The 27,986-nt window shown below is 42.5% G+C and overlaps 4 protein-coding genes across 6 annotated transcripts; 2 read left to right on the top strand and 2 right to left on the bottom strand.

The window, feature by feature from the left end:
* Positions 1 to 5,257: 5,257 nt before the first annotated feature.
* LOC136434536 (zinc finger protein 664-like) lies at positions 5,258 to 6,260 on the bottom strand. Its single transcript, XM_066427404.1, has one exon. The coding sequence runs from the start codon at positions 6,200 to 6,202 to the stop codon at positions 5,714 to 5,716; it is 489 nt and encodes a 162-aa protein (XP_066283501.1). The 5' UTR covers positions 6,203 to 6,260; the 3' UTR covers positions 5,258 to 5,713.
* A 3,847-nt stretch (positions 6,261 to 10,107) lies between these two features.
* On the bottom strand, positions 10,108 to 14,356 carry LOC136434532 (zinc finger protein 436-like). The gene is made up of 2 exons (XM_066427400.1): positions 14,203 to 14,356; positions 10,108 to 12,117 (listed from the first exon to the last, which is right to left on the bottom strand). The coding sequence occupies exon 2, from the start codon at positions 12,105 to 12,107 to the stop codon at positions 11,196 to 11,198; it is 912 nt and encodes a 303-aa protein (XP_066283497.1). The 5' UTR covers positions 12,108 to 12,117; positions 14,203 to 14,356; the 3' UTR covers positions 10,108 to 11,195.
* Positions 14,357 to 15,306: 950 nt separating this feature from the next.
* On the top strand, positions 15,307 to 18,981 carry LOC136434530 (CMP-N-acetylneuraminate-poly-alpha-2,8-sialyltransferase-like). The gene is made up of 4 exons (XM_066427397.1): positions 15,307 to 15,815; positions 16,678 to 16,794; positions 17,457 to 17,993; positions 18,466 to 18,981. The coding sequence occupies exons 1-4, from the start codon at positions 15,643 to 15,645 to the stop codon at positions 18,734 to 18,736; spliced, it is 1,098 nt and encodes a 365-aa protein (XP_066283494.1). The 5' UTR covers positions 15,307 to 15,642; the 3' UTR covers positions 18,737 to 18,981.
* Positions 18,982 to 19,329: 348 nt separating this feature from the next.
* LOC136434523 (CMP-N-acetylneuraminate-poly-alpha-2,8-sialyltransferase-like) lies at positions 19,330 to 27,980 on the top strand. Of its 3 annotated transcripts, none has more exons than XM_066427382.1 (4): positions 19,330 to 19,742; positions 21,133 to 21,453; positions 21,814 to 22,383; positions 26,884 to 27,980. In XM_066427382.1, the coding sequence occupies exons 1-4, from the start codon at positions 19,540 to 19,542 to the stop codon at positions 27,155 to 27,157; spliced, it is 1,368 nt and encodes a 455-aa protein (XP_066283479.1). In that variant the 5' UTR covers positions 19,330 to 19,539; the 3' UTR covers positions 27,158 to 27,980. The 3 variants fall into 3 exon arrangements, with proteins under 3 accessions (XP_066283479.1, XP_066283478.1, XP_066283480.1); XM_066427381.1 differs by lacking the exon at positions 26,884 to 27,980 and adding an exon at positions 22,615 to 23,325; XM_066427383.1 differs by lacking the exons at positions 19,330 to 19,742; positions 21,133 to 21,453; positions 21,814 to 22,383 and adding exons at positions 23,972 to 24,485; positions 25,637 to 25,963; positions 26,068 to 26,637 and having other exon boundaries at positions 26,884 to 27,979.
* The last annotated feature ends 6 nt before the right edge of the window (positions 27,981 to 27,986 follow it).

The raw sequence follows: 27,986 nt of genomic DNA, 5'->3' as shown, positions 1-27,986 counted from the left end.
CCCTTCCCACCAGACATCACATTCTGTTTGCTTTTTCCCTGAAGCCTCGAATCGATGCTATGTGACAAATGGTCTAGTGGCCAGAATCGCCACGTGACTCCGGGCCGTCCTACTGTAAATGCAGAAATGTTCGAGGTTTTCGCGGTGAACTTTCAGCGCGAACTTAAAACCACCGCGAAACTTTTTGCCCACCTATGACTGTAGCGCCACTATTGTTTCAACCGCGATCTTAAAACCACAGCGAACACTCTATTTTCTCCCTCCCGCCAAATAAAAACCACGCGAACTTAAATCATTTATAGTGTGACGCCTGCTACAACTACACAACTTTCAAAGCTCTTGTTGCAGCGTTGTTTCCCTTAAGTGGCCCCAAGACAGTCTTGTGACACTCATTATGCGAGTCTGGATGAGGCCGTCAAGCAGCTTAATGCAGATTGATCATTAATCTCACAATGGTCGATCCGTAATCTCCCAGCAGATGAATCGGTCGAGGTTGTTTTTGTTGATCTTTTGTGACCTTTTCTGCATTTCTATGTCTTTCTCTAGAGGTGAGCGCTTTTCTGGGGCTGCCCTCCCGCTAGGTAGCCTGGGTGCCATCCTAGGCTCTCAAACTCTCCCCCGACTAACAGAAGCGGGAGTATATGGGGGTCGCCGACTAAAACTAACAAGAATGCTGGGAGCCACAATTAAGAACTAAACTTTACGTCCAACACAAGAATGAGTTGGGACTTACCCAAATTATCGACTGACTCCGTCAACCTTGTTCTGTTATGTTGTTTATTTGAGATAATTTGTTGCTCTTATGCTTTGCATGTCCGCATCTGTTGTTTTCATTTTCAGTATTTGTAATATTTGTTTTGTACTTCTGTACTGTACTCTGTAAGCTTGAGTCTGTCGTCATCATGTCATGTATGTAAATGTTGCAATAAAAAAAATAATAAAACCTTGTTCACGGAATGGACCCGTCTACTCCTGGAGCGTGACGTCAGAGACACGTGACCGTAGTAGCGGGTCAAACGTGCCAGATAACTTGTGTCACCCCCCGTCTCTGTTCAATGTAGCTCTGTGAACCCTAAACTATTTTAGATTGTGACTTGTTCTTATATCATACGCCCCGTTTTGGGGGAGAGCGGACAAAAACGGGGCATATGATAAAAAGGTCACAATCTTCCCCACCAACCTCTTCTTGGAGAGTACAGAAGATTCTGTGTACAGCGTTTAGGTGTTGTTTTATTTCTTTCAGTGAACTTCTTCCATAACTAAGTAAACTCAACAAATACACTACGCACAAAAAGTTTGGAAACTTTACTTTGGTTGATCATATTTCCGTTGTTTCTTGATCAAGTTCAATGCGTTATATATCAGTGGAAAGCTTGTGCAATTTCCTTTCCCATGATACCCAACTCATGATAATAACAATCTCATGGAGCGAGCACCAGGCCTGCTTATGCGAGTGGGTTGTAGAAAAAAGTTCCCTGCTAGTGTTAGATACTCAGCTCAGCGCCAAACCCGTTTGCGGTGCTGTCGTCCGCATCGTGATGAAACAGTGTGTGGAGGAATGTTATGTTCACAGCTACAGATGAGAGTAGATTTTTTTGACTGTTGGATGGATAAATGAAAGTGTTGGAGCGGCGAGGAGAACCCTATGCTGCCGACTGTTGCACAGATAGACTGACAGTGTTTGTGGAGTCAGCATCATAGTGTGGGGCAACTGTTAGAGGAAAAACCTGGCTAATGATCCTAAGCAACCTCGATGTGTCAAGATATAGAGACACTATTCTCCATTCAGTCACATTTCCTAGATTCTTACCTCTGCAATATAAGACTGAGTGCCATTCTGCAAGATGATAGTGCACGTCCATACAGAATGGGAGTCATTTCAGACCACCTCCAGGATGCAGGAATACAGAGGATAGAATGGCCTTTCTGCAGCCCAGATTTCAACACAATTGAACACCTCTCAGACTCTGTTATAACTGATCAGCTTGGCCGAGCTGTGCATGCAAGAACGATCAACAGATCAATACGGCCTGCGACGACTCCTTATGGAAATATGGCCAGGAACCGTGTAACAAAACTGGTGACAAACATGAGAAGGATGTGCCGGGCTGTGGTGACAGCACACGGCTTGTGTACTCAATATTAAGCCACCTTCATCATAACTGAGGCTCCTTTACACAATTTTTTTAGTTTTTTTATGAAGACTAAAAAAAATGACAATGGCTTTCATATTAATGTGTTTTGTTGATTCAAGTTTCACATTACTCTCGTACACAAACCACATGCTACCAGCAGAAGAAAGAATACTGAATTGAGCGTTTGACTTAAGTAGGGTAATCTGGGCACTTTTTTATGTGACCCGCTCGCATAATCAGGTCAGGTACTCGTTGCATTAATTTACAACCATAATAAGTTTGGTATCATAGAAAAGAAAACCACTCAAGCTTTTCAATGATATGTAAATCATTGAAATTGATCAGGAAACAACGAAGATATGATCGACCAAAGTTAAGTTTCCAAACTTTTTGTGCTGAGTGTACATGGCCACGAAGAAATGGCAATACTACTGACATTATCAATTCATTAAGTTGTTTTATTTCTTTTAACAGTGAACTTCTTCCATAACTAAGTAAACTCAAGAAATACATGACCACGAAAAAATTGCAATACTACTGACATAATCTATTCATTTAGATTTACAAAATGAGATCTGAGAGGTGTTGGCAACAGGATAGATGCATCCTTTACAAGGCCAATACCTCCAGAGTACAATTAAAACAAAATTGTAAGAAGTATGCGAATAATAAATAATTACATTATACATTCTAAGAAATGACAATAATGACAAAAAAGCAGTAATTATATCTATATTACTTTCAATAACAACTATATTACCTGACAGAAGGCTCTAGAAGATATGTCAAAATCACATCATTGCAAAACGACATTTTCTTCATAGTTTCGTTTGTCTTAGTAAACTTCTTGATTAAATAGGTTTTAAACTCAACCAATACATTGCTACTAAAAAACTGCAGCACTACTGACCTTACTTCAAATAGCCATTACCTGGCGAATGCCTCTGTCAGTTAGATCATCAAGTCACAGAACAAAAACAAGAAAGTATTCTTAATTAACCTAATGTAACCTAAACTAAGAGATTTAAGTAACTAAGAAAAATTGTAATCCACGTGCTACTATAGAACTCCTAAGTCAAACAACAGTAAGATTTTCTCACAAAAGTAATTTCTATTTACCAGGTTACATTTTGTTTATTCTACACAATTCTCCGACTATGAACTATGTCAGGAATTATAGATAAAAAGATGAAAGGAAAAACGTCAATACCCATAATCTTCTCGATCATTTTCTCGACTATTACATCATACCAAATGTAATATAGATGGAATGATAAAGAATTTAACTAATTTCAAGCAAGAGCATTACGTCTACAGTGGATACCATACAGCTATAATAATGTTGTGTCAAAACGGAAAAAGAGCTACATAAATTAACTTAACCACCACCAACAAAAATAGTTTTATTATACTCAAGCAACTGTATAAGATTTTGAAACAGTCAGACGTTTCAGACAGCATCCGCTGTAAAGACAGTGAGTAAGGATAGGACTGGAGAACCTGAGGTTTTATACCAAAACTCTTGATAGATGATATATCTATTCAGAGTTATATCTATCAAGAGTTTTGGTATAAAACCTCAGGTTCTCCAGTCCTATCCTTACTCACTGACGAAAGACAGCGGATGCTGTCTGAAACGTCTGACTGTTTCAAAATCTTATCCAGTTGCTTGAGTAACTATTTTGGCGTATCTTACTACCTGGATGTCTAACCTTCATCAACGTATTAACCACCAACAACTTGCAAGGTTTACTTGCTATCTACAGTGTGCTGCATATCCAACCTTCACACTGTGTGGGCACGCATGTGAGTATTCAGATGACCCACCTACCGCTCACTGAACTACCTGCTACACTCCTCACACCTGTGAGATTTCTCCCCTGTGTGAGTACGCCTGTGTTTCCGCTTCAGATTACCTAGCTGAATGTACTGCCTGCTGCACCGTGTAAGTACGCACGTGTTTTTTTTGTCGAATTTCAGATTACCTAGCTGATTGAACTGACTGCTGCACTCCTTACCCCTTTAATATTTATCGCCTGTGTAAGTACGCCTGTGGGTTTTTTCAGATTACCTAGCTGATTGAACTGCCTGCTGCACTCCTTACCCCTTTAAGATTTCTCCCCTGTGTAGTAAGTACGCCTGTGTTTCCGCTTCAGATTACCTAGCTGACTGTACTGCCTGATGCACCGTGTAAGTACGCACGTGTTTTTTTTTTTTCGAATTCCAGATTACCTAGCTGATTGAACTGCCTGCTGCACTCCTTACCCCTTTAATATTTACCGCCTGTGCATGTACCCATGTGTTTTTTACCAGATTACCTGTGACATTTCTCCCTTGTGTGAGTACGCATGATTACCTAGCTGACTGAACTACCTGCTGCACCGTGTAAGTATGCATGTGTTTTTTTTTCGAATTCCAGATTACCTAGCTGATTGAACTGCCTACTGCACTCCTCACACCTATTGGGTTTCTCACCAGTGTGAGTACGCCTGTGTTTCCGCTTCAGATTACCTAGCTGACTGAACTACCTGCTGCACCGTGTGAGTACGCATGTTTTTTTTCGAATTCCAGATTACCTAGCTGATTGAACTGCCTGCTGCACTCCTTACACCTTTAATATTTATCGCCTGTGCATGTACCCATGTGTTTTTTACCAGATTACCTGTGACATTTCTCCCTTGTGTGAGTACGCATGATTACCTAGCTGACTGTACTGCCTGCTGCACCGTTTAAGTACGCACATTTTTTTTTTCGAATTCCAGATTACCTAGCTGATTGAACTGACTGCTACACTCCTTATCCCTTTAAGATGTATCCCCTGTGTAAGTACGCCTGTCGGTTTTTTCAGATTACCTAGTTGATTGAACTGCCTGCTGCACTCCTTACACCTTTAAGATTTCTCCCCTGTGTAAGTACGCCTGTCGGTTTTTTTCAGATTACCTAGCTGATTGAACTGCCTGCTGCACTCCTTACCCCTTTAAGATTTCTCCCCTGTGTAAGTACGCCTGTCGGTTTTTTCAGATTACCTAGCTGATTGAACTGCCTGCTGCACTCCTTACCCCTTTAAGATTTCTCCCCTGTGTAAGTACGCCTGTCGGTTTTTTTCAGATTACCTAGCTGATTGAACTGCCTGCTGCACTCCTTACACCTTTAAGATGTATCCCCTGTGTAAGTACGCATGTTTTTTTTTTCAAGATTACCTAACCCATTGAACTGCCTGCTGCACTCCTTACCCCTTTAAGATTTCTCCCCTGTGTAAGTACGCCTGTGGGTTTTTTCAGATTACCTAGTTGATTGAACTGCCTGCTGCACTCCTTACACCTTTAAGATGTATCCCCTGTGTAAGTACGCATGCGTTTTTTTTTTTCAGATTACCTAGCTGATTGAACTGCCTGCTGCACTCCTCACACCTGTTGGGTTTCTCACCAGTGTGAGTACGCCTGTGAACCTTCAAATTCCCCCAGAAGACTGAACTACATGTACCTGCTACACTTCTCATATTTGTAGGGTCTCTCCCTTTTGGAGTTATTGACTCATGTCTGCCTATACTGTACATGCTTGATGCACTCCTCACACCTTTAAGATTCCTCACGTGTGTGAATATACATGTGTTTCTGCATATTACCTAGCTGGCTGAACCGCCTGCCGCATTCCTCACACCTGTAGGGTTTCTCACCAGTGTGAATACGCATGTGAACCTTCAAAGTCGCCAGAAGACTGAACTGCCTGCCGCACTCATCACACCTGTAAGGTTTCTCACCAGTGTGAGTGCGCATGTGTTGTTTCAGACTCGTCGGCTGACTAAACTGCCTACCGCACCCCTCACACCTATAGGGTCTCTCACCAGTGTGAGTACGCATGTGAGACTTCAGATTAGTCAGATGACTGAACTGCTTGCTGCACGTCTCACACCTGTACACCTTAACACCTTTGCCTCTCGAGCTCCTACTGGACCCCTCACCAGACTCCTCCCCTCTTTCTCCTTGCCAGGTGGAAACACTGTCGGCAGAACCCCCTGCTGCTCCTCCCCTGACGTCATCCAAACCTTGTGCGCTGCCTGTTGCCATGGTATATTTGTGTAAAGGTCTGTAAATACAGGGCACACGATATCTATCAATTGAATTAACTGAGGTCCTCTGTATCAATATTGTCGGCTATGTTTTAAGTGATGCAACATTGGCACGAAAAATTGTCTACAATCAACGAAGGCTAAAGTAATCATGTTTTCCTTATTGCACGTTTACTGACGAGAAGAAAACTCGAACCCCGATAACCTCTCAAGACCCACTCATTGTAGAAAAAGTGGGTCACTTCGTCTTCCACTGCTTCAAAAAAGTCCAACCGAAAAAGCTTAGATTGTATTCCGTGGCCATTCTGAGAATAGTCAGTTGTCCACTTGTCACCATTGTTAAGCTTGCACTGTCTGTATATTTTTTCTATGCATTGTTTCATGTTGCAATTAGGCGTAGGGCAAGAGCTTGCAAATAAAAATCTTATTCACACCCCTTTATTTTACTCCATGGGTGCTCTCCTCTCTTTCTCTCATATTTCAGCTGTAAAAACACCAGACAATTATAGCTGGGAGGAACTCAATGTCTCAAATCTGGGTCAGGATTTGCATATTCCCATGGATAGTTTTCTTATCAATGTTGAAAGGATAACAAGCTACAAGGGTGTATCATGCAACAAATAATTAACCTGGTATCTAAACCAACCAACCATGGCAGCCAAGTCTCTGCAAATGCTCATCTTCAACCATTAATTTGCAACAGTTAAAAGTTAAAATCCTCCCACACCATAATTGATGTATAGGGCGGTGCCCATCCCCGTTTCATAGCCCTGTGCCACACTGTGGTGCAATCACTGCAGCATGGGGCTAGTCCACTGGCAGTGGAGTGTGTTTAACTTCAATACTGTTTCAGAAGTATGTATCATTTTTATAAAGTCTTTGGTATGACTCAATGCGCTTCTTGTTCAGGAGTGTCCTAAACCGGGGCTTGAACCCGGGCCTTCTGATCCAAGTAATTTGAACCAGATGTAGCAAGTACCAGAAGCGCAGACCACTACACCACAGGGATACTGGGGCTCATGAGAAACCAAACAAGGAGTGGGAAATGCATGTCAAGTCTTCTCACCTGGAAGTCTGTCGATACACAGCTGCCTGTTGAATCACTAGAATCCTCTTCACAGCGAACTCGGACTAGTTATCTTGATTACCAGGAAAGTTGTTGTTGTCTCAGTTGTGACGTGTTTCTCGACTTAGCAGTGAACACCCCGAGTCGGTAACTCGCAGTTTAGATGGTATGTTCTGGAGACGGTTTTAGTAGAGGTGCTGAGTGGCGCGTGTTGCTCAGTCTGGGTCTCGGCGGAAAGAGACCGCTGCTCATGCGTACTTTAACTAAGGCTTTAGCACGAAGGGCGGACTATTCCATTCCATTGTGTAGGGGTGTTTGTGCTTTGTCGCTATATGGCCACATGTGCTTTCTTCATCTCCTTTCTATAGCAATTTTTTGCTGTATGTCATCTTTGTACCTCTCATAAGTTTTTTTTTCGAAAGTTCGGCTGTACATGAGTAACATTGAAGGACGAAAAACGACTCCCAAGCTGACATGTACACTACATGGCGGTATTCTTTGGAAACCCACGGTGTCGTAATCCTCTTCCCATGTAGACAATGTTTAAATTGTGGCCATGAAGCACAGTTGTATGACCCGGAAGTAGTATTGATATTTAGGTCAAATCGCCTTACATGATTACACAACAAATGTACATTAACCAGCCTTGTTATCAGCATAAAAATGGCGGTGGTCTTTGAAAAGCCGCGGTGTGGTAATCCTCTTCTGCGCCGTACAAAAAATGTTTAAATTGGACTTTTTTGGACACTTTTCCTTATATAAATACATCGGGCTACTGTGTGAGGTGAGTTGTTATGACCTGGAGTGTTCATGGATGAGATTATAACACCCTCGATTTGCCTTTTTTTCTTAATTATCTTTGATATAGTTTCCCTTGTTAATCGAAGATTTCCTACCTTCGGGAAATATTTGAAAGTTTTCATAATCTTTTTAACAAAATCAAGGAGGTTAAAGACTGTATTTAACCTCCTTGACAAAATAAAACCATCCTGTGGTTCCTGACTTCATCAACAGCAACATTGACGTGCTGCATGCCCCGCGGAACAAATTCGGACCGGGCCAACTCATGAAGCCTCGAATCGATGCTACACAAGTTTCAAAGTTGTCGTTGCGGCGTTGTTTTCCGTGGCCCCAAGGCAGTCTTGTGACACTCATTATGCGAGGCTGGATGAGGCCTTCAAGCAGATTGATAATTAATTTCACAATTGCCGATCCGTAATCTCTCAGCAGATGAGTCGGTCTGGGTTATTTTGTTGATCTTTTGTGACCTTTTCTGCATTTCTGTGTCATTCTCTAGAGGTGAGCGCTTTTCTGGGTCTACCCTCCCGCGCGCTAGGTAGCCTGGGTGCAATCCTAGCTCCTATTGCATATAGGCTCCCCTAACCAACACAAGCGGGGGTATGTGGGGGTCACGGACTAAAACTAACGAGGATGCCACCCAGGCTATCCACTAGGAGCTACTCTCCAAGCAGAGGAGGGGTTCAAAAACACGCCTAAAAACACGTAAAAAAAACAGCCGGAACCCCTCCCCTGCTTGGAGAGTACTAGGAGCAAGGAGGTTTAAATAGGATTTAAACCTCCTTGCTAGGAGCCAGCAATGAGTTTAAATATTAGAAAGACTTATTAGATGTAGCAAATATACGCGTAAAACACTAAGGATAAGCCGGATCCTTACATCTGCTTGAAGATTAGTCGACCAAAGCATAGAACGTGACAGGCATGGTGTGTGACGGTACAACTAGCCATAACGTACAGCTGTAATCAGTAGTGCACTACTAGTGGTACAGTTAGTTCTTAAAGGAAAGCTACACAAAAAATTGAAAATCCTTCTATGCTATGCTTGATATATTCCAAAGTCAAATTCTTACTTCATGTTGTTTCACATAAGTCCGTCATAGTTCTGGGATTTTTCAGTTTGCAACTTATGCCGTGCTGACGCCTTCTCACATGATAATTGAATTATATGACGTCAGTGTTTCAAATTTGTCACCTGATGATTGTATTATATGACGTCAGTGTTCTAAAATTCAATAGCTTTCTCACTGGACCCGCGGCACGCTAGCGGCATCACTGCGGCCGATCGAATTGACAAAGCACTCAACGAATTTCATCGATAAAAAACTAACATTTTCAAGCTGTGTGTTTTGTTGTCTTTTTGGTCATACGGTCATACGTACGTTTTGAATGATATGCCTATTATACAGTCAAGGGTAACACCAAGCCAGTTTAGGACGCAGTGACGCCGCCAGCGCGCCGACAGTCTGGTGAGAGGGAGGCTTTAGGAGTGCGCTTCTGGATCAGAGGATTACGGGTTTCAATCCACTATACCATGTCAGACTCCTTAGATTGCTGATAAAATAGTAACGCCTAACGAGAAAGGTAACATTTGTAAACAAATATATAATGTTTACTTTCAGATGGTCCAGCCTGGCTAATAAAGTATTGACGTTTATTCTTACTCAAATATATATCCATGGTAATCAGTCCTTCTAACTCTGCCCTGCCACATTATGTAATCAAACACCACAGGGTGTCTGCTACTGAACCAGTAACCATGGTGACAGCCGTCTGGTCCAGGTCATTGACCTTATTTGTTTGGAGAAGAAGATGAAGAAGAAACGTAGGTAAACATAGAAATCCAAGATGTTTGTGATTTATTTTGTTCTATTAATTATTGTGAATTTATCGCTGATTCTGTCTATGCATCTTTCCACTGGCTCCCTCCCGTAAGGCAAAAGGCATGCATATAGCAGGAAAGGAGATAACTGTTGGTAACCTATTCTGTGGCCGTCCCGACCTTTGACCTCACTTCCTGTCAGTTTCCAGTGCACAAAGTGTATCTGTTGTTGTTTTATTTTACTGAACTGTGAATTTCTTCAATAAGTAGGTTGCAAAACTCAACAAACACATGGTACACTAAAAAACTGTAGAACTACTGACATCGCTTTCAATGACTACACGCATTATCTGACAGAAGACTCTACAAGATATGTCAAAATCACATCAATGAACAAAACAACATTATCTTCATAACTTTGGCTGTCTTATTTCGCTTAACAGTACTAGTGAACTACTAGAAAACTAGGCTAAACTCAACAAATTAATACATTGCGACTAAGACACTGTAACACTACTGACCATAAATAATACTTCAAATAATCATTACCTGGCAAATGCCTGTATACGTTATATCAAGTCATAGAACGAAACAAAAGAGTATTCCTAGCCTAACCGAACCTTAACTAACAACTACACAATTATATTAAAAACAAAAAAAATGCTACCACGTGTTACCATATGTCTGTTAGAGAACTCCTAAGGCAAATAAGTGTTAGTTATACTTTCTTACAGAACCAATTTTTATATACTCGGTAACATTTTGTTAACACAATTTTCAGACCATCAATGACACCAGGAATTATAACTAAACATAAAAATGTCAATACCCATAATCATTTCGATCACATTCTCAACTATTACATCATACTAGATGTCATACAGATGGAATAATAAAGACTAGAAGTTTTAACCAATATTAATAATAACTTTATTGCAAGTTCATTCCCGAAGGCTAATTGCAGACAAACAAGTACATGGAAATACATGGGAATCAAAAATAGTTATCTAGTCTACTGTGAAATTTCTAAGTTAACTAAGGTTGACTATGGTTGTGGTTGGGTTTGACTTCTTTTTTGAAGGCAATGGAAAATGAAGAGACCCACGTTTTGTATCGTAAGTGTAAATATTAAACAACGGCATTACGTCTACAAATAGAAGGAATGCTGTGCGCAAACAGAAGCGATAAGAACTAGAAACTTATCTTAACCACTAACAACTTGTAATCATATGGTTGTCATCAGGTTTACTTGCTATCTATTGTGCTGCATATTCAACCTTCAAACTGTGATCCTTCAGATGACCCAGCTCACTGAACGGCCTGCTGCACTGTGTGAGTACGCATGTGAGTCTTCAGATAACCTAGCCGACTGAACTGCCTGCTGCACTCCTCACACCTGTAGGGTTTCTCACCAGTGTGAGTACGCATGTGAGCCTTCAAACTACTCAGCTCACTGAACTGCCTGCTGCACTCCTCACACTTGTAGGGTTTCTCACCAGTGTGAGTATGCATGTGTGTCTTCAAATTACTCAGCCGACTGAACTGCCTGCTACACTCGTCACATTTGTAGGGTTTCTCTCCTGTGTGACTCCGTATGTGAGTCTTGAGATCATCAAGCCGACTGAACTGTCTGCTGCACTCCTCACACCTGTAGGGTTTCTTTCCTGTGTGGGTCTGTATGTGTCTCTCCAGGGTACCCAGCTGACTGAACTGCCTGCTGCACTTCTCACACATGTAGGGTTTTTCCTCTGTGTGAGTACGCATATGTTTCTTCAGATCATACCGCTCACTAAACTGTTTGCTGCATTTGTCACAAATGTAGGGCTTCTCCCCTGTGTGAGTCCGGATGTGTCTCTTCAGATGACCTAGCTCAATGAACTGCCTGCTGCATTTGTCGCACATGTAAGGTTTCTCACCAGTGTGAGTGCGAATGTGAGCCTTCAGATGACACAGCTGGCTGAACTGCCTGCTGCACTCCTCACACCTGTAGGGTTTCTCCCCTGTGTGAGTACGAACGTGAGTCTTCAGATTACCCAGACAACTGAACTGCCTGCTGCACTCCTCACACCTGTACACCCTCACACCTTTGTCTCTCCTACTGGACTCCTCCCCAGACTCCTCACGTCTTTCTCCTTGCCAGGTGGAAACTCTGTTGGCAGAACCCCCTGCTGCTCCTCTCCTGACGTCATCCAAACCTTGTGTGCTGACTGTTGTCGCCATGTCAACAATACTGTAAATGCAAAAATTTTGCGGTGGTTTTATGTTTGCGGTGACCGTTTCACCGCGAACTTAAAACCACTGCTAACATTTTAGCCAATACTGTAGCATGGGGGGCTAAAGGTGCCAAATTTGACGTCCTATACCTCCTGAATTATGTGTGCTAAGACTACCAAACTTGGTGACTTTTCCTAGAATTTAGTTGGCAACAATTCTATAGTTATGGTGTAAGTTTATTATCTTTTGTGTTGCCATGGCAACGGGCTTCTGACAGGCATATTTGACAAAATTCACTAATTTTGGTTTAAACAATGAGATTTCAAGGCTTTTTTGCTCTACCACGTTTTCCTACATTTTTAAGATCCTGTGTAATCTAATGTAACTTTCATGGTTAAATATTCATAAATCATGCTAATTTGATGACGTGATCGGCCAAAATCCAAGATGGCGAACAGCATCTTTAGTTTAGGCATTAACAGGCTTTTCCCCTTCAAATTCGCCCATACCTGCTATGTTTTCAACAAAAGACATTCAAATGAACGTTTCGAGTCTATTTCTATTGTGTTTTAGGGTCGTAAGTAGCAAAAATTGTATTTCTAAAAATGTAAGATCGCCTATCCAAAATGGCGGATCCCAAGGGATCATAAGCTGAAGGCATTTTGACGTCAACGCAGTTACCATTGGCAACAGAAGTCTTGTCACACTTCAATATCAAAGAAATACCCTTTTTTGTTAAATGATCGGTTAATACCATCAGGTATTACGGGAATTTTCTATTTAGACGGCTTTAGCCAATAAAATGACATTAATGAAGTCAAATTAATTACGTCAAATCGCATCATAACAGTACCAAAATTGCAGAAATCATAAAACTTTGCATGCACATCACTCTCTGCAAATTTAGTGATGATACACCATACCGTTTGGAAGTTATGAGGGGGGGGGGCTAAAGAACACCAGACAGTAAAGAAGCTGGGGAGGAACCTGGCAGTTAAATTTCTGCGCTCTGCGTCAGGATTCCACAAGCATGGGCATGTCAAATATGAAAGCAGATTATCAGGCAAATATACAAATGTAACTGCCTCCTTTGTCAGTACTGGACAACCAGTACGGAAGTGGTGGTCAGAACAGGAGCTCCAGTACTGAGACTTTCTCAGTACTGGACTTCCTGTACTGGGCAGCTTCAGTACTGGGAACCCTCCTGTCAGGACTGGAAACCGAGTGCTGAGACTCTAACGAGCGTCTAACGTTATTTTCAGGGCTTAGTCAACCTTAGTAAACTTAGAACTTTCACAGTAGACTATATAACTTTTTAGATTCCCATGTATTTCCATGTACTTGTTTGTCTGCAATTAGCCTTCGGGCATGAACTTGCAATAAAGTTATTATTATTCAAATGTACAGACAACTATTATATATAAAATCCAAAACTGTCCAGTCGGTCCAAACAATGGATCATCCTTGCCAGTACCAAGGAGGTTAAAGAGTACAGGACGCCCAGTTCCGAAATAATTTGAGGTCTCGGCTTCCAGTACTGAAGAGTCACTATGTACTGGTAAATCCAGTACGGAACCCGTTACATCCGTAAATCGGCACTCGGTTATCCAGTGCTGAATGACCTCCGCACTGGGTAACCAGTACCAAATGACCGTTGACCTAGCCGGAACGCAAATATTCGTACTGGAACCCGAGAGGAGTTCAGCTCTGGAACCTGAGTACCGAAACAAATTCGGTTCTGGACGTCCAGTGCTGACGGAGCTTCGGTACTGGAATAAAGCCGTTCCGTACTGGACTTCTTGTACGGAACTTCCTTCCGTACTGGGGGCCGAGTATCGGCGACATTTTCTCCACGGGTTCCGTACTGGGCGCCCAGTAAGGAGCCGGTTACATCTGTATATTTGCGATTATCAGTATAACAATTCACTGAGACTAATGAGAAACCATATATACAAACACTTATAAATAAGGAAATAGTGATCTGCCTTCAATGTTGAAGATAAAGATGGTGAGGGAGCTAAATTCTCGGCGTATATTGCATATTTTCTTCTCTATCCTTGTTTTCCAAACCATTGAATGCATATAGAGGTCAGCTTCTTACCTGGAAGATAGTTGATTATGATAACACAGTCGCCTGTTGAATCACTAGAATTCACGACACAATAATGAACGGTGTCTCCTTCTCTAAGGACGAAGCCAAACTCAAAGCTGACCGCTTTTGTGAGGACAGGAAGCACGGTGCTATGACCCGGAAGTAATACTAATGTAAAGGTCAAATTTCCTTGCCTGATCACCCAACAAATGTACACGAGCCTCACGTTATAGGGTGAAATGTTGGTACTCTTTTTGAAAACTCGAGGTATCGTAATCCTCAGCCGCCGTTTAGAAAATGTTTAAATTTATCATTTTTGACACAATATATATATCGATGTATCTGGCTACTGTGTGGGGTGGGTTGTTATGACCTGGAGTGTTCATGGATGAGATTATGACACCCTGAACTGTGACTTGCCTTTTTATAAATCATCTTCAACACAGGTTTGTAAAAATCGAAGATCACATACCTTTGGGAAATATTTGAAAGTTTTCATAAGTTTCTTGACAAAATCAAGCAGGTTAAAGACTGTATTTAAGCTCCTTGACAAAATAAAACCATCCTCGGGTTCCTGACTTCATCAACAGCAAAATCATTTTGCTGCATGCCCGCGGAACAAATTCGGACCGACCGGGCCAACTCATGATTAGCCTGCAGGGAGAAATTTTGGACCCGGGAAAGCTACGGACACAACACAAACAGACAGAAAACTATACCTTCGTTTTTACAGAAGAATTAACAGTCTACAGACTCACTAGCAGATGGGAAAAGCAAAAACAGCCCCCCTAAGCCGGGCAACATTTCTCGATATGAGTAAACAACGCGGGTCAAGGAGGTATGAGCAGGCTACTGAACTTGTTTGTGAATGGCGTACGACTGTTGCGACGCTCCCCTAAATCTAACGGGTAAAGTAGCCTCCTTATCAGGCTCTACTAATCGGACTTTTTTTTTCTGATGGCATATTAGATCTTGATCTATTGCACTCAGTTTACACTGCACTCTTGTGGAACCGAGTGCAGTAGAGCTGATTGCCATCAGAAAAAAATCCCAACTCGTAGAGCCTGCTAAGGAGGCTATGGATAAACAGCGAACAGTACCCACGTCGTGTCATATCGGGTTAACGCTCTGGCCTGGTCGGTCATATCGGGTTCTGGTTCAATAGTCTGCAAACTATAGCCGGGGCAGCACGCGGACGGGGATGTCATGTTTGGGCAGCTACATAGCCTTCACCAGGCCTTCTGGCCTACAGGGGTACAGGTAGAATTCGGCAAAAAGTGCAATGCTTAGGCAAGAGACTCAGTCCACATGAAGGTAAACATTTCCCCCTAGAGGGGCCTGCAGATGAAAACCTATGGTGGCCAAACTCTCCTGGCAAATATTCTCTATAGCCGGCGTAGTCAGTCTGGTAGAGACTAGCAGCTACTTGTGTGGAGGTAACCTTTCATCATGCGTTTAGAGGAGACGTGCAACAGACCTAGAATGTTCAGGGGGGGAATGGTGCTTCTGTTCGTGTTTAACTTGGTTATGTTGTACCTGAGTTGGCGCAAACTGTCCACGTACGCAGAACCGCGATTTCACCTGAAGAAGTCAACCGGTGATCCCCATGATACGCCTCAAAGGTATGTGGGTGTTATCTTGAACGTGTGTATGATCTCTGACATGTTGTCTTTCCCATGTTTTGTCTTCTGCAGCAAAATGTATCGTTTCTTTCTTTCAACGAAATGGCTTGCAATCTATCCTTAATGTGTGGTGGCTAGGTACCTGACACTGGTACATTTCTTTTTCTTCCGCTGATCTTTGAGGTCATCTGTTTGTGCTCGTTTGTTTTGATGCTATTTTGTATGGATGAAAACATAGAAATAACACATAGCGGTCAGGAGATCATCCAATGAATAGAAAACGTATTCAAAATGACGTACATTTGGTCATCATTTGGTCACCAGCAATTCTGTACGTTTTGGCCCGGTGACGTTGTTTCTTCGTGACGTCCTCTGAAAGGCTGCCCCTGGTAGGAAAATATCAGGTGTCTTGCGAATGAATGCGCATGGTATACAGTTACGTGTACGATGGAGAATAGCACCTTCTCAATTTGCTGTCGAAGGTGTTTTTTTTGCAACTACAACTTAGATCGATATGCTACATGGAATGGCGGTCACAAATCTGTGTGCCATTTGAATTGGTCAACTAGTATAACCACCATCCGACCATAAAACTCTATAAGACTTTACTGAAAAACGTAACTTTTAGTTAAAACTGAAGCATAGCCATGCCCAATTGGGGCTACACGTATATTAAGTTAGATACCTAGAGAATAACAAGAAAACTATGCTTTGCCTTATCTATACCTTTGATTTAAATGCTAGTCTCTTCTTATAACATGTATTTTTAAAACAGGAATTTACAGAGTTTTTCATTATATAGTAGTTACATGATGACATTAGATTATGTGAAAATTGTTAAATGCGCATTTATCTTGTCTAGGACTTTGGCACTAACAGGAGAATTACGCCAGGCAAAACAACTATCGGGACCTGGGATCGCTGCGTCAGAGAACAGGTGTAAAAGGTGCTTCAACAGTACCGAGGTGCAGAATATCAGGTAATGAGCCTTGGAATGATACAAAACGGCAGACAAAATTGTTAAAGACACTCTTGACTAGCCTGGGTGCCATCCCATGTGGATTTTCGGTGGCTGCCTTACTCACCGCTAACCAACAAGTTGTAACCATAGGACCTCAAATAAACAACAAAGGATGGCACCCAGACTAAGTCTTGGCGTGAAAAATATAGCAACATTTTAATCTATAGCCCCTGTCACACTTCTGCGTATATACAAGCCATCATGACTTGCGTGTTAACATGTTTTTGGTTTAGGTTAAGTTTGCAACCGAAGAAGTCGTTTCTTTAGTTTGAACTAGACCGCGCTATGGTGGGTCAAAGTAGAAAACAACTTCCTTCCCGCAAACTTTACTTAAACCCCAAAAATGTTAATGCGGAACTCACGCGCACTTGTATATACCCACAAGTGTGACAGGGGCTTATGGCAAGTGGTAAGCGTGCTTAAACCGTACATATCAAACACAGAAGCCAAGTTATTTCATATTGTACTATATGTCTATAGTGTATATCTCTGCTTGAACGACTTGTACTTCACATTGATTGAAGCAAGTTCCCAACGATGAACATAGTTTTCTAACAAATGTCTTGCTGTTTGTCGTGACTCTTGGTGACTGGCTGAATGGTATCTTCTTTTACTTCCAGGCAACATATACTTAAGTTTTACAACCCGGAAACAAACCTGACGCTTACCAAGTCCACTCTACAGATTGGGCGACGTCTGAAATATGAAATAAGTTTATCCAACAAGGTCACAGTCACCAAAGCCATCATGAAGTTGATCCCAAACGAATCACCTCTGAAGAACCGCCATTTTAACACATGTGCAGTCGTAGGGAACTCTGGGGTTGTACTAAACAGTACCTGTGGTCAAGAAATCGACTCCATGGACTTCGTCATACGGTGTAACCTGCCTCAAATCGAAGGTTATGAGAAAGATGTCGGCTCCAAGGCGAACTTCACTACTATGAACCCGTCGGTGGTCCCGCAGAACTTCGGGAGAGACTACAATCGGTTGTTGGGGCGTCTGAAACAAGTTGGCGACCAGATCTTGTACGTACCCGCGTTAACGTCCCCGAATGGAGAGAGGGACGTGAGGGTTATTTCACAGATTGTTCTCCAGCGAAAACTGCCAGTAAAGACTGCCTTTCCACCGGCGGGAATCAACAACCTCGTGAAATCGTGAGTTTTCCTTCCGCTTGTTTTTTTTATTTACCCAATAACCATATATCACCTTGTTTGGGTACTTCGGGCATACGTAAATCAATCATAGTAAAATGATATTACAAAATATAAAACAAAGGTGCAAAGGAACTTCAGTGCATTAGAAAGAATACCAAATAAGCATCAATATGAAAATGACGGAAATAGTTCAAATAATGAATAAGATTTTAATTCAATCTATATAGCACTGTATCACAATACGATATTACTATATGTATTATAGATTATTGGTATTATCATTATCAACGTAATAACATTGATATATATTGTAATATTGATACATATTGTAATCCAGTGATATAACTTGATTTAAGAGCTTATTCTTCAATTTATTGGATTACTAATACATGTATCCACAAACGAATGTAACTTATGGAACATGCATATCAGTCAAAATGCATTATGAGTATCTAAACTGAATATGTTGCAGAATTTGGACAGACGCTGGGTTTGATATTCTCCGCCCGTCCACCGGTGTTCACATGTACACCCTGGCCGCCACCATCTGCGACCAGATCCACTTGTACGGCTTCTATCCGTTCAGCGAGGACACACGAGGCAGGGCGTTGCGGTATCACTACTACGACACGGAGACTGAGATGATCAACAATGGGACTCACAACATGCCGGGGGAGTTTAGGGTTTTTCAGCAGCACCACCAGCGGGGTGCTGTGGTACTGCACACAGAACCATGCCATTGATTTTTGGGAGCAAGTGCATAGATTTGCTTTCCGGTTTTTAAAAGTTTATCTCGACTATTTTGCATCTACACATACATGTGCAGCACAGGAATGTACTATAATGTAGGAATATCTGGACTGTCAGATGTCGAGTTCTTCTGCCCAATGTTAGATGAATTCGAAGTTTTACTAAGAGGTTAAGTGTCATTTAGTAACTTCTAAGTGGCAGTTCAAGTCTTGTGTCATTATGAACCTCAAGTTGTACATTCATGTCTTTGTCATCATTGTCATGTCTTTCTGTTCTGCCGTACATAAGATGTTAGAATTAGACTTTCTTCTGGACTCTTGACATGGCCGGTTGCTATGTGGAATGAGTTGCTATGCATGAAACGTTCGCACGCGGCGCGACAGCAGCTGGTTATATTACACTGAACGGCCTATCACACCTAGCCTTTGCGCATCTAGATCTGTCTGCAACCGTTCTTTAAAGCTAGCCCACATACCAACAACAACAAACAAAATGACAAACAAACAAACAGCGGACTGAAAACTGTACCTACGTTTTTACGGCGTCAACAACGGTCTAAATAAGCCGGGCAACACCCATGACACCGATGTGAGTCAACAATACGTCCCGTGTCACGAAGGCATCAATAGGCTACTGAACTTGATGAAAGGCGTGTGAATGTTGACACAGCCCCTTTAGTCAAACAGTTTAACAGAGAACACTAGGTGAGTCGGGTCGGGTCATATCTGGTTCCCGTTCAATAGTCTGCAAATTCATTGTTATGTCATGACAGGGAAGTTGCGCAGACTGGGGAGTCATGTTTCAGCATCGATCTGTGTGGAGGAAACATTTCACCATGCGTTCAGAGAAGAAGAGCAGCAGACCTAGAATGGTCCGGGGAGGAATCGTGCTTCTAGTTGTGTTGACCTTGGTTATGTTGTACATAAACTGTTGCGAGCAGGTAGAACCACGATTTCACCTGATGACGTCAACCACTGACTTCCATGGCACGCCTCAACGGTATGTGGGTCTTATATTACATGAAGAGGAACTTTATTGCGCGACTATTGTGGCAGGTACAAAGTATGGCAACAACAGTAAACATAGAACAAGACATAATTTTGGAATAAAACTATTCACTACAACAAAATGACTATCTTAGGTTTTACATGATTCAAATTGGGCTAATTTTGAGTATCATTATTTTTTTCTAATAACAAAACAATATTTTATATATTTGCCTATTTTAACACTGTATGAGCTGTTGCATCTAAATACATGTATATAGACAAATCTATCTTTGGCATTGAGTGTCTTAAAATCTGAAGTACTTGAATTGAGAGAGGTGAATAATTCATCGCGTGGAGCATCATATTTAGTGCATTCCCATACTGAAGTGAAACTCATCTTCAATTCGATTTGGACAGAATGGGCAAAACCTTTGGTCGGGAGCTACATGTACGTATACTCAACTCAGAGACGTTGTCGTCCATTTGTTTCTGAACCAAAATGTAACGTGTCTTTCTTTCTTTCAACGACATATCATCAAGCTTACAGTCTGAGTTGGCTAGCACAAACATTGACTATCGACCTTTGAGTTCTGTTTTTGAGTTCTCTTTCGCTTGCTAATCGATAGAAAATATGTGCTTAATTTCCGATGCAACTACCACTACGATCAATAGAGTGCTACGCGGACCGACCAGCGGCGCAAAATATGAATCGGTAAACTACTAGTAGTATGATAACTACCATCCTGACATGATACACTAGATGTTAAGCAGCTACTAGTATTTAAAATCTTAACTTTAAGGGGAGTACGTATACGAAGCTGGTGTGTTACTCCGAAGGGCGGTTATACCGGCTATACAGATACAGATACAGATACTAGTTATCTAACGTGCTCGAGGTGTGGCTCTCCTCAAACACTTGACCCCTGGCTGGCTTTACGTCCCATCCGAGGGGATTCGAACCCATGTCCTTTAGGTTCTAGGTCAACCATTGTCACATTGATAATTGAATATCAAACTATTCCTCCGCAAACAAAATGACTATAATCTAGACTATGTGATAGCAGCAAGGGAATTATACTTTTCTTGACTTACTTGACTTCTGTCGGGTGCCACACATCCTCTGTCCCCCGAACCACCATGGCTGCCAAGAAGTTCCTGTCCTGCAGAGCCTTCCCATGCCTTCAGCTTGCATACTTTCTCTCTTCAGCACATAAAGTACTAGTATGGGGAAGCCTACCCCGTGGCCGACTTGCGGTGGTTTTTCAGAAAAGTACTAGGACGTTAGGGGCGTACTTCCCGGCCTCCTTCCCCCATGTGTTGGAGACCATAGCACTGGTCTGGCCATAGCACAGAATTGGAGACTATTATCGTAATTAATTCCATCATTAATTCCATTGCAGGGTCGAAAATCAGACAGCGAAAAATCTCATCAAAGAACTCGTGGCAGCGCCTTCAAGACGACCCAGTACCATAGGTAGCGACAAAGCCGATTCCACAAGTCAGGCTTCTGTGCTAAACGAGACAGCACAACTATCGGGACCTGGGGTCACTACGTCCAGAAGCGAGCGTAAAACGAACCCACCTCGAGCTCACCTGAAGAATGATATAAAAGTCATAGAAGGCATTAAGTCAGAGACAGGCACGTTGAATTCAACACCTGCAACAAGAAATGAGTCCGAACAGCATTGGCTTTTCAACAATACAGAGGTGCAGAATATGAGGTAAGTACTAAGAGTTCAAAGATCTCAAGCCTTCGTTAGATATTTAGATTTTCTCGTATGTCTTAAATGTAATGCATTATCGATAGATTTGTAGGAATTTGTAACTGCGAAAACAAAAACAAGACAGACTAAAAACAATACCTCATCCGTGAATTAGTAGTCACTTCGCATTGACCCCGTGACCTACAATTACTGGCAGTCTGTAATGTCTGATAAATGACTAGTTCTGCCACCTCTGAACTCTACCTCCTGCCATGGCCGTTAGTCTGACCATTGCAGCAACAGCAACAAGCCTGGCCTTGCTGTTTGTCTTTACTTTTGGAACTAGCTGATCATGAATAGAATCTTTTCTACTTCCAGACAACATATACTCAAGTTTTATAACCCGGAAAAACGCCTGACGCTAAAGAAATCCAGTCTACGCATCGGGCAACGTTTGAAATATGGATCTGCAATTCGTAGCAAGAAGTCGACCTCATTTAAAGTCACCGAGGACTTTTTGAAGTTGATCCCAAACGAGTCACCTCTGAAGGACCGCCATTTTAACACGTGTGCAGTCGTGGGCAACTCTGGGATTCTGCTGAACAGTACCTGTGGTCAAGAAATCGACTCCATGGACTTCGTTATACGGTGTAACCTGCCTCAAATCGAAGGTTACGAGAAAGATGTCGGCTCCAAGGCGAACTTGACTACTATGAACCCGTCGGTGGTCTCGCATGACTTTGGACAATGGCTCAACAAAACAAAGGATGACTACGATCGGTTGTTGCGGCGTCTGAAACAAGTTGGCGACCAGACCTTGTATGTGCCCGTTTTAACGTCCCCCTTTGGAGAGGAGTACGCGAGGGTTATCATAGAGATTCTTTTCAAACACAAACTGCAGATGAAGACTGCTTTTCCACCGGCGGGAATCAACAACCTTATGAAAAAGTGAGTTTCCCTCTCTACCTACAAAAGATGATAGAACATCAATGTTGGGCTGTTGTAGGATAAATGTTGCAAAAGTAGGGACGCCATCTCAACCGATTCTCATTGCAATATTGTTTTGAATTTCATTTAAAATGTTGTAATCGATCTGTATTTTGAGTCGAAATCATCATGCAAGTGGTTGAATACATGATTAGTATTCAAACCAAGGTATTCAAACTAAATATTCTACAGAATTTGGACAAAAGCTGGGTTCAAGATCCTTGCGCTCCGTCCGTCCACCGGTGTTCACATGTACACCCTGGCCGCCACCATCTGCGACCAGATCCACTTGTACGGCTTCTATCCGTTCAGCGAGGACACACGAGGCAGGGTGCTGCGGTATCACTACTACGACACGGAGACTGAGATGATCAACAATGGGACTCACAACATGCCGGAGGAGTTTAGGGTCTTTCAGCAGCTCCACCAGCGGGGTGCAGTGGTACTGCACACAGAACCATGCAATTGATATTTTTGATGATTTGCTTTTCGATTGTTAAAAGTGTATCTCGACTATTTTACAGCTACACATAGATCACAGTGATGTACTGTAATGTAAGAACAACCAGACAGTCAAATGCTCTCCTGCCCAATGTTAGATGAAGTGTCAGTAGAGGTCAACAGAAAATGTTAAAGTAAGACTTTCTGAACAGTTTACATGTCAGGTCTCTGTGTGGGGTGAGCTGCTATAACCTGGGATGAGATTATGACACCCTGAATTTGCTCTTTTTTCTTACATTATGTTGAATGCAGATGCAAAAAATTAAAGATGTAATATCTCCGCGAAGGTTTTGTAAATTTCTTGACAATATTTGACTCTCAAACATTAGCTGTGCTGCCTCGAAAGTCAGTGTAGTGTCCTGTGACATTTGACAATACATAAATAAACGACTACGGTCCATTTCATATTTTCCATTACTTGCTCCACTCACATGCCATCCTCGGGTTCCTTACTTCATCATCAACAGCAACATTTATTGTTAAAGAAGTCAAACCCAATCATAGTCAACCATAGTTAACATGGAAGTTTCACAGTAGACTAGATAACTATTTCGATTTCCATGTATCTATGTACCTGCTTGTCTTCAATTAGCATTTGGGCATGAACTTGCAATTAAGTTATCATTTATTCCTGTAGACCTGCGGCCTGCTAAGCCTGCGGGAACGAATTGGTACCAGAGCCAACACAGCCTGGGAACAACTTTGGACCCGGGAAAACTACGGACACACACCAACACAAACAGACAGACAGACAGACAGACAGAAAACCATACCTCCGTTTCCAAGGAGGACATAACAGTCTAAAGATTTTCGGCCCCAATTGGAAAAAGGGACGAGCCCTGCCGGATAGGTCGATCACGGGCTGTTTCTTGGAACTTTCGGGCGTGACCCCTATGTGGCCTTGGGACACCCTGCGACTGCTGGGGTATTTTTTGGGCCCGGCCGGGAATCCGAATCAATCTCAGGCTTAAATTGAACGCGGGACGTATCATATCGAGCTAATCGTATGTGCACCGGGAGGAAAACCCCGTCCCCCCGTACCCGGCAATCCACCAGGACAAATTCGTGGCTTCGGGCCCGGCCGGGACTACACCCCGTGGCCCGACGGGCATCGGTGCGATTGGGACCGAAGCATAAGTCGGGCATCATTTCCCGATATGAGTGAACAACGCGCAAGCCACGGAGGTTTGAGCAGGCTTCAGAACTTTTTTTTTAAAGACGTATGGATTTTGAGACGCTCCCTTGAACCTAACAGGTGAACAGAGAACAAAGGCTGGGTGGGTGGGGGATATATATGGTCATGGCCGTTTTGGTTCAATAGTCTGCAAAAGGTGTTAAACAGGGACATCACGCAAACGGAGAAGACCTGTACAGAGGAAACAGTCCATCATGAGGTTAAAGAAGTGTTGCAGACCAAGAATGTTCAGGGGAGGAATGGTGCTTCTGTTTGTGTTTAACTTGGTCATGTTGTACATTAGCTGGCGCGAACTAATGTCCACTAGTCCACGCCCAACACCACACCTGAAGAAGTCAACCGGTGACTTTCACGACACACCTCAAAGGTATGTGGGTGTTATCGTGAATGTGTGCACGATCTCTGACACGTTGTCCTGCGTCGTTTCTTTGTTTCTTTCCACGAAATGGTTTGCAATTATCCTTAGTAATAATATTTATTGCATGTTCATTCCCCAGGGGGATAAATGCACAGGAGGCTTGGGGTAATTAAGGGAATGAAATGATAACAATAACGTATGATACAGTACTAAACACCAATGTACTACCGTAAAGCTTCTTCTCTGTTTTTAAAACACATGGTGACATAATTACATATTTCGTCCATTACGTAAATATTTGTGCATGACATCAAGTATTTAAAAATATCCTGCTTTGATATTGTCTTACATCTCTTAATGTGAGGTAGCTAGCCAGTTGAAACGTTTTGTTTTTCTTCCATTGACCTCCACGTTCCTCCATTCGTGCTCGTTTGTATCAACGTTATTTTGCATGGATGAAAACGTAGTTGAAACACATAACGGCCAGGGAAAGTACCCAAAGGACTTACACAATGATAGAAAACATTTTGAAGTCTACAAGGACTTAAAATAACATGCATGTGGTCACCTACACTTCAACCGTTTCCTTCTTGACAGGTGAACTCGCGCGCTTCATTGTAACCAGATCCTTAACGAAACAAGTCTTTTGCCCCGGTACCTTTGTACAATGTTACGTCCTCTGAAAAGGTTGGCATTGCATTTGGTAGCAAAATATCGGGTGTCTTGCGTGGCAACAACGCGGAGTGGACGCATGATTACATATGCCTCCTTCAGTCAAGGTTGACCATAGTAAAATCTTACTTGGACGCATGGATGCAGTGAGCACTGCGCTGGAGAATAGCACGTGCTCAGTTTCCCGTTGTAGGCGTTGTCCATGGGCCAGACCCCATAATTCTACATATCGGTACCACCTGAGGTGGCAGATTTTCCTTATGATTTTTGAAAAGTAGGGTGTCTGAATTTTGACTTGACCCTTGGCTGGCTTTATGTCCAAGGGAATTCGAACCCATGGGCCTTAAGACAACCATTGTCACCTTAATAATCGAATAACGAAGTCATTCCTCCGCAAACAAAATGAATATAATCTAGAGTTCTAGACCATGTGATAGCAAGTAAATTGTACTTTTCTTAATCATCATTAATCACCAATTCTATTACAGTGTCGAAAAGCATACAGCAAAAAATCTCATCAAAGAACTCGTGGCAGCGCCTTCTAAACGACCCAGTACCATAGGAAGCGTCAACGACGATTCCACAGATCATACTTCTCTGCAACTATCGGGACCTGGGATCACTACGTCAAAAAACGAGAGTAAAAAGACCCCACCTCGAGCTCAACTGAAGAAGAAAATCAAAGTCGTTAAGCGAGTCGTGAAGCAGAAGAAAGCTGCCAAGCCAGAGACAGGCACTTTGAATTCAACACGTGCGACAGGAAATGAATCAGAAACTCATTGGTGTTTCAACAGCACAGAGGCGCAGAATATGAGGTAAGCTGCTAAGAGTTCGAGGATCTCACGCTTTCGTAAAATATTTATATTTTCTCGCATGTCTTGCTTAATTGCAATTCAATAATTATCGTTTCTACTTCCAGACAACATATACTAAAGTTTTACAACCCGGAAAAACGCCTGACGCTTAAGAAATCCAGCCTGCGAATTGGACAACGTATAAAATATGGATCTGCAATTCGGAGCAAGAAGTCGGCCTCATTCAAAGTCACCTACAACTTCTTGAAGTGGATCCCAAACGAATCACCTCTGAAGGACCGCCATTTTAACACATGTGCAGTCGTAGGAAACTCTGGCCTTCTGCTGAACAGTAGCTGTGGTCAAGAAATCGACTCCACTGACTTCGTCATACGGTGTAACCTGCCTCAAATCGAAGGTTACGAGAAAGATGTCGGCTCCAAGGCGAACTTTACTACTATGAACCCGTCGGTGGTCTCACATGAATTCGGACAATGGCACAACAAAACACAGAAAGATTACGATCGGTTGTTGCGGCGTCTGAAGCAAGTTGGTGACCAGATCTTGTACGTACCCGCTTTAACGTCTCCGTCTGGAGAGAAGTACGTGAGGGTTATCATACGGGCTGTTCTCCAACATAAACTGCCGATGAAGACTGCTTTTCCACCGGCGGGAATCAACAACCTCATGCAAAAGTGAGTTTCCCATTTTACATCCATGAAAATGGAGAGTTAAGTTTTCAGGTTCGTTCGACTGTGCGTCTGTTTCATGGTCTTTGTGTCAACACGATAACTCTATAAGGTATGATTGGAGTATTGAGACCGTCGAAATGTTTTAATGTACAATTCTCATTGTAATATTTCTTTAAGTTTTTTATCTCCATGAAAAAGTAGTTAAATGCACTATGACTAGTATGAGTATTAAAACTAAATATGTTACAGAATTTGGACAAAAGCTGGGTTTAAAATCCGCCAGCTTCGTCCGTCCACCGGTGTCCACATGTACACCCTGGCTGCCACCATCTGCGACCAGATCCACTTGTACGGCTTCTATCCGTTCAGCAAGGACAAACAAGGCAGGGCGCTGCGGTATCACTACTACGGCACGGAGATGGCGATCAACAATTGGGCTCACAACATGCCGGAGGAATTTAGGGCATTTCAGCAGCTCCACCAGCGGGGGGCAGTGGTACTGCATACAGAACCGTGCTATTGATTTTTTACCTTACACATGAGGTGGTTCTAAATCAGTTGTGTGTTTCTTTGTGGATGTCACTTGAAGACAGAAGAACAACGTCCAAACTTTGCATGATGTACAAAATGACTGATAAACTTGTGGATGTACCGACTGATAAGTATCTAATGCTAGCGCAGAAGACGACTAGAAATAGTCAGTACCAGACTTTTCTGCCAAGGATTGATGTGTTCAAAAATTCGTATATTGCACAAAGAAGCATATGGCAGCCTGACGGCTGAATTGCACGCTCATTTACATACTGTACTGGAACACCTACAAAAGTAAGGTACCCAGAGGTGCTAGGTACTCATTTTCCGAAAACCATAGTAGAATGGAATTTGTTGTCATCAAGTACTGCAGGAGCATCCTCACTAAATAGCTTTAAAGAACGGTTGCAGTCAGATATGCAAAGACTGGGTGTGACAGGCTGTTCAGTGTGATGCTGCGTGTCTGTGAAGCTGGTGTGTTACACTGAATGGCGGTTTTACCAGCTGTACAGATACAGAATTGGTATTTAGATACTAGTCACGTCGACGACACTAACATGAACTTTGCGGCCAAAGGTGCCAAGAAATTGAATCCGTGAAAAAAAAACACGAATGAAGTGAGGACAATTTTAGATAGTCCAATAGGAAAATGATTTAGACAGTCGAGAAAAGATTGATGCTAGTGAAGCAACTAGCTCCTGTTGCTGAGTACAGGAACTAATGTTGCCTGCCCATGAGGGTGGGAATGCTCGATCCCAAGTACCAGACACTTTGACTCCTTCTCTGTTGAAGGTGGGATTATATATCCTCAAATATTGCCC

This window comes from Branchiostoma lanceolatum, chromosome 5, assembly GCF_035083965.1.
Source record: "Branchiostoma lanceolatum isolate klBraLanc5 chromosome 5, klBraLanc5.hap2, whole genome shotgun sequence".
Taxonomy (NCBI): domain Eukaryota; kingdom Metazoa; phylum Chordata; class Leptocardii; order Amphioxiformes; family Branchiostomatidae; genus Branchiostoma; species Branchiostoma lanceolatum.
This window is presented reverse-complemented; position numbering and strand designations above follow the sequence as displayed.

What these genes read in the sequence shown, in the direction of transcription:
- LOC136434536 (XM_066427404.1), bottom strand. Translation starts at nt 6,202, where the DNA reads ATGGCAACAGGCAGCGCACAAGGTTTGGATGACGTCAGGGGAGGAGCA.
- LOC136434532 (XM_066427400.1), bottom strand. Translation starts at nt 12,107, where the DNA reads ATGGCGACAACAGTCAGCACACAAGGTTTGGATGACGTCAGGAGAGGA.
- LOC136434530 (XM_066427397.1), top strand. Translation starts at nt 15,643, where the DNA reads ATGCGTTTAGAGGAGACGTGCAACAGACCTAGAATGTTCAGGGGGGGA. An exon ending in CCCCATGATACGCCTCAAAG is followed by an intron (nt 15,816 to 16,677) that starts GTATGTGGGTGT and finishes TATCTTGTCTAG; the next exon opens with GACTTTGGCACTAACAGGAG. An exon ending in ACCGAGGTGCAGAATATCAG is followed by an intron (nt 16,795 to 17,456) that starts GTAATGAGCCTT and finishes TTTTACTTCCAG; the next exon opens with GCAACATATACTTAAGTTTT.
- LOC136434523 (XM_066427381.1), top strand. Translation starts at nt 19,540, where the DNA reads ATGTTTCAGCATCGATCTGTGTGGAGGAAACATTTCACCATGCGTTCA. An exon ending in ACAGAGGTGCAGAATATGAG is followed by an intron (nt 21,454 to 21,813) that starts GTAAGTACTAAG and finishes TTCTACTTCCAG; the next exon opens with ACAACATATACTCAAGTTTT. An exon ending in ATCAACAACCTTATGAAAAA is followed by an intron (nt 22,384 to 22,614) that starts GTGAGTTTCCCT and finishes AATATTCTACAG; the next exon opens with AATTTGGACAAAAGCTGGGT.